This window comes from Contarinia nasturtii, unplaced genomic scaffold (assembly GCF_009176525.2).
Source record: "Contarinia nasturtii isolate CC-2019 unplaced genomic scaffold, AAFC_CNas_1.1 Cnas_scaffold_220, whole genome shotgun sequence".
In the NCBI taxonomy this organism is placed as follows: domain Eukaryota; kingdom Metazoa; phylum Arthropoda; class Insecta; order Diptera; family Cecidomyiidae; genus Contarinia; species Contarinia nasturtii.
In genome coordinates this window covers 1380579-1384666 of record NW_022197577.1, presented here as the reverse complement: position 1 = coordinate 1384666, position 4088 = coordinate 1380579, and the positions used below count along the sequence as shown (strand labels likewise).

The 4088-nt window shown below is 33.2% G+C and overlaps 1 protein-coding gene across 1 annotated transcript; it reads right to left on the bottom strand.

Annotated features, from left to right (window-relative positions):
• Positions 1-361: 361 nt before the first annotated feature.
• Positions 362-3074, bottom strand: LOC116336975 (lipase 3-like). The gene is made up of 8 exons (XM_031761228.1): positions 2452-3074; positions 2142-2340; positions 1985-2023; positions 1574-1854; positions 1429-1485; positions 1178-1336; positions 734-1031; positions 362-647 (listed from the first exon to the last, which is right to left on the bottom strand). Exons 1-8 carry the CDS (start codon positions 2665-2667, stop codon positions 553-555), a joined length of 1344 nt encoding a protein of 447 aa, XP_031617088.1. The 5' UTR covers positions 2668-3074; the 3' UTR covers positions 362-552.
• Between the last annotated feature and the right edge of the window lie 1014 nt (positions 3075-4088).

Here is a 4088-nt window from a genome sequence, read left to right as displayed (position 1 = left end):
AAAATATGAAGGCATTGAGAAGGTATCGAGGCGAACGGAGACGAATTCAATGAATACAAAATATTTAAGCATCTGGTTAGTAACCAATTGTCATAATTTAGTCATAGGTAAAATTAAATCATCGAAATATTTCAAAGAGCTCTACGAACACCGAACGTGTTTTAAATAGACAAAATCATGAGTAAAAAAAATAAAAAAAATATGATCACTTCTTTGCCACAATTATCAAGATTGGATTGAGTCGAAATATTAAGCAAAAAAAAATAGTTTGTTATATTTTTTAATTATAAAAATTCGAATCGATTTATTTAATTTATTGCAAATAAATAAGATGTGATTTAATTTAAAAATGATACCTAATAAAATACTGATCAACGAAACAAATGTTTAAATTAAAATTTATATTTGGTTTGCCTGTTTAAAGTTCAAATGTGAACTAATTCGATGTAAAAATTAATCAATAAGTAATGGTTTTTTTCTGACTAGACCCTGTTACTACTACAATATATGAAAACGTTGTAGAATAAAAAAATCATCTACTCGCAAGAAAAATTAACCGACTAAACGATCGTACAGTTTCATTGACGCAATAATCGGTTCGTACAAAACTTCTCTGGCACCGATGCCCCATACAAAATCCATATGTTCTATAAAAAAAAAGGATTGAAATGATTAAAAACAAAAATTCCAAATATCAAGAGCGAAAATGACAGTTTAAATACTAAGTGCATACCAAATTTTTCATCAGGAATGTGATTCATTTGGGCATTCGGAAGTTTTGCATAAAGTCTTTGCACGTCCAACGGCGAACTCAGCCAATCATTATCGGAATAATGCAAGACGACACGAGTGAGAACGTTTCTCAAATTATAATCCGGAGGTGCTGGTAATCCATAACGACCCATGTTCTCTTCTTCACTTCCCCAATCAAATTGACAAAATCTTCCTGAACGCGCCTCTTGAACAAAATGAACCGCTTGAAAAGTAGCAGCACCAGCCGGGGTATGAGACAAAAAAACTGGGAACAATGTCTGTGAAAAACAAAACAAAAATTATACATTATGTTTTTTATGTGTTATTAATGTTTAATTCATGGGGAAATAAAATTGCTCATTAAGCGGTTATTTTGATTATTCATAGCAACGCACATTCATGAATCATAAAGTGAAACACTTACTGCATTTAAATTTCTCTCGTTGAAGCCGGTGATTAAAAAGAGTACACTTTCACAGATTGCAAATATTGGTGACTTTTCCCGGCATAATTGCTGACCGAGCAATTTGAACATGTCTATCGATGGCAGCAGCTCAAATGCACCAAACATTTCAGTGAGACCCTGTTGATGAGTGACAAGTTTGATATTATTGTTAAAAAAATAATTGAAAAAGAAAGGCGTCTTTGTGAAGAAGAAAAAGCAATGCTACTCACTCGCAAAGCGGCTGGTAGTAGTTCAGCAAATTTCAATATTGGACTGACTGCATTGTCCTAAAAGAAAGTAATGAATTTGAATTTTTTTTTAATTTCTGCACTTCTTTGGTCGATAATAATCTATTTTAGTTTTCAATAAACTTACCATATATGCAACGGGTGCCAAAGCATGCATCATTTTAATTTTTGCATTGTATTCCGGCCGTTCGGAGAGCATAACGAAAAAGCTTGTAGTGCCTTGTGAATGGCCAATGTAAAACAAATTTTGTTGTCTGGTTGTATTCAAAACATAGTCAATCATAGATGGTAGATCAATGGTGCCTATTTCATGCCAACTGAATCGCCAAAAGTGTTCTCGATCTTCACGACTACCATCTGGATCATATAAGGCATGTTTTCGGCTATAAACATTTCCACGGGCATTGCCTGATAACCAAAAGAAGAATGAAAAATTGTATTGCAAGTATTCATTGGCTGCTTTAAATTTCTTATTAAACCATCTAAGGAATTTAAACCAAATAGAAAGAAACCGAATTGAATGCGGGAAAATACATACCCATCCATACGTCATATCCAGCATCCGACAATGCGTAGCCTATTGATAAAGAATGACACATTAGTTTTCTCAATTAAAAATTCTCAAAAAAAAAAAGAAAAAAAAGAACAAAGAATGAGAGCGAAAAATTTAACAATTGATGTGCAATTCTGCATACCTAAGCCATGATTTTGTCCAGACATAACCCAAGTTGCTGAACTATCAAGAAATCCATGCTGTAGAAAAACGACTGGCTTTTCCTTTGAATATGCTCTAAATGGTGAAGACACAATTCGATGCACTTCTAAAATATAACCATCTGGAGTAACGACACGGTGTACTTCAGTGGCGTATCCACGTTTATATGGTATCAATGGCTGAATTGAATGAAAGAGAATGAAAAATTTATTGATAAAGTCCAAAACTACTAAAAAAAATGTAAAATGTTGTACACTAATGAAAAATCTTTTTAAAAAAATTAATAATACCGTTGGAAGAAGTGAATCTTGATAAACTTCGGGTTCAATTGGTGGTAAATTCGCCATTTGTGATTCGGTCAATGAGAATGTCGGTAAACTTGGATTTCCAGCATGTTGCACATTTGAATCATGCAAATTTGGAAGGGATTGTCTTTTAGTAGCCGCGTGTAATGACTTCAAAAATGCACTCACAATCAATGCGCAAACTAATTTCTTGTTAATCATTGTAGTCACAATTCAAAATGAATAAAACAGAAAAAAAATCACTCGATGCCACTTGAAATTCTAACGAAATAATTTTTCTCGGAAATTTTGGCAAAAAACAAAAAAACGAAATGTCTTGAGTCGTTCGGTGAATGTGACAGTTGTCAATTTTACACAAGTACTGTATGACACTTTCGATGAATTCAACGTTTTGATATTGTTTAAAATGTTGCCCGTTGTATTTATACCAGAAATGAAGCCCACGGTGTTTATTTGTTTGGCCAAGGTCTACAAAAATTGCCACACAATCAAAACGCTGAAACAAGAACTATGTTGATATAGTGCCCTAAAGTGAGCTCTGTGTGTGAGAGACTCATTAGCAGCCGATTTTGTTGTTTGACAGTAACGTGATGTTTGATGATTTATTTCGAAAATCACGTGGAAAATTAATAGACGAAATGTTGCATCGCATGCGTGACTTGACACAAATTGCATAAACCGCACACCAATATGGATTTCATTGAAAAAGAAAAAATTTAAAAGCGAAAACAAAAACAATCATTGCATCCCGTTTTTACCTTAAATAGTATGTATACCTCGATGTGCTTCTAATCAAATTGAAAAAATTTCTCAATGGAAAAATTTTGATAATAACATTCGAAAACCAGTTTGCATACACGGAATTATTTATATTGTCTATCTCTCTCTCTTGAAAGTTTGAACGAATTGTATTATTGTTTTGTTTTCAATTGAAGTCTCGCTGTTTTAAATTAGATATATCCAGGAATCCCCCAAAATCTTTAATGACGTTAGCATAACCTAGTTTGTTCGGATGAGCGACATAGATAACGCACCTTTTTCGTATAATGTTATGATGAAATGACTTATTTTTCACCTGTCATGGAGCGTTAGCACAAAGAACTTTCTGGACCGGTTTTGGCCGACGACCGCGTAATTCCCAAACAGCATCAAAACTTTCCGCCGATTATGATGATAAGCGTGACGAAGAGTTTTTTTTTACACAATTATCAATTCACGTGCTTATCAGCCAGCAAATGTTTATAGTTGTGCCTACAGCTGTTCTTTATTAGTTCACACACTCTACATTTGAACTTACAATTCATTATCGACCAAGTTTGTTCAGTAAACAAACAGCGTTGAATATTACCTTATCACTAGCTCTCGTGTGTTTATTGCCAATTTTTCGGGAAAGATTTTTTTTTTAAGTTTACGTTTTGAAATCACTAGGAAAACTATCAACATTACACAATGCAAATGTGTTTTGTTTTGATTTCCAAAAGTCATGGAAATTCCTGTTTATATTTTCCTCAAGTGTTATACAAATGACGGCCTTAGAAGAAAACAATAACATACAGAACATGCTGCAAATAATACTAATACAAATTTTATGAGAGCAAAAACCAAATATATAAAGAGACAGC

What these genes read in the sequence shown, in the direction of transcription:
- LOC116336975 (XM_031761228.1), bottom strand. Translation starts at nt 2,667, where the DNA reads ATGATTAACAAGAAATTAGTTTGCGCATTGATTGTGAGTGCATTTTTG. An exon ending in TACTACCAGCCGCTTTGCGA is followed by an intron (nt 1,337 to 1,428) that starts GTGAGTAGCATT and finishes ACTCATCAACAG; the next exon opens with GGTCTCACTGAAATGTTTGG. An exon ending in ACGAGAGAAATTTAAATGCA is followed by an intron (nt 1,032 to 1,177) that starts GTAAGTGTTTCA and finishes TGTTTTTCACAG; the next exon opens with ACATTGTTCCCAGTTTTTTT.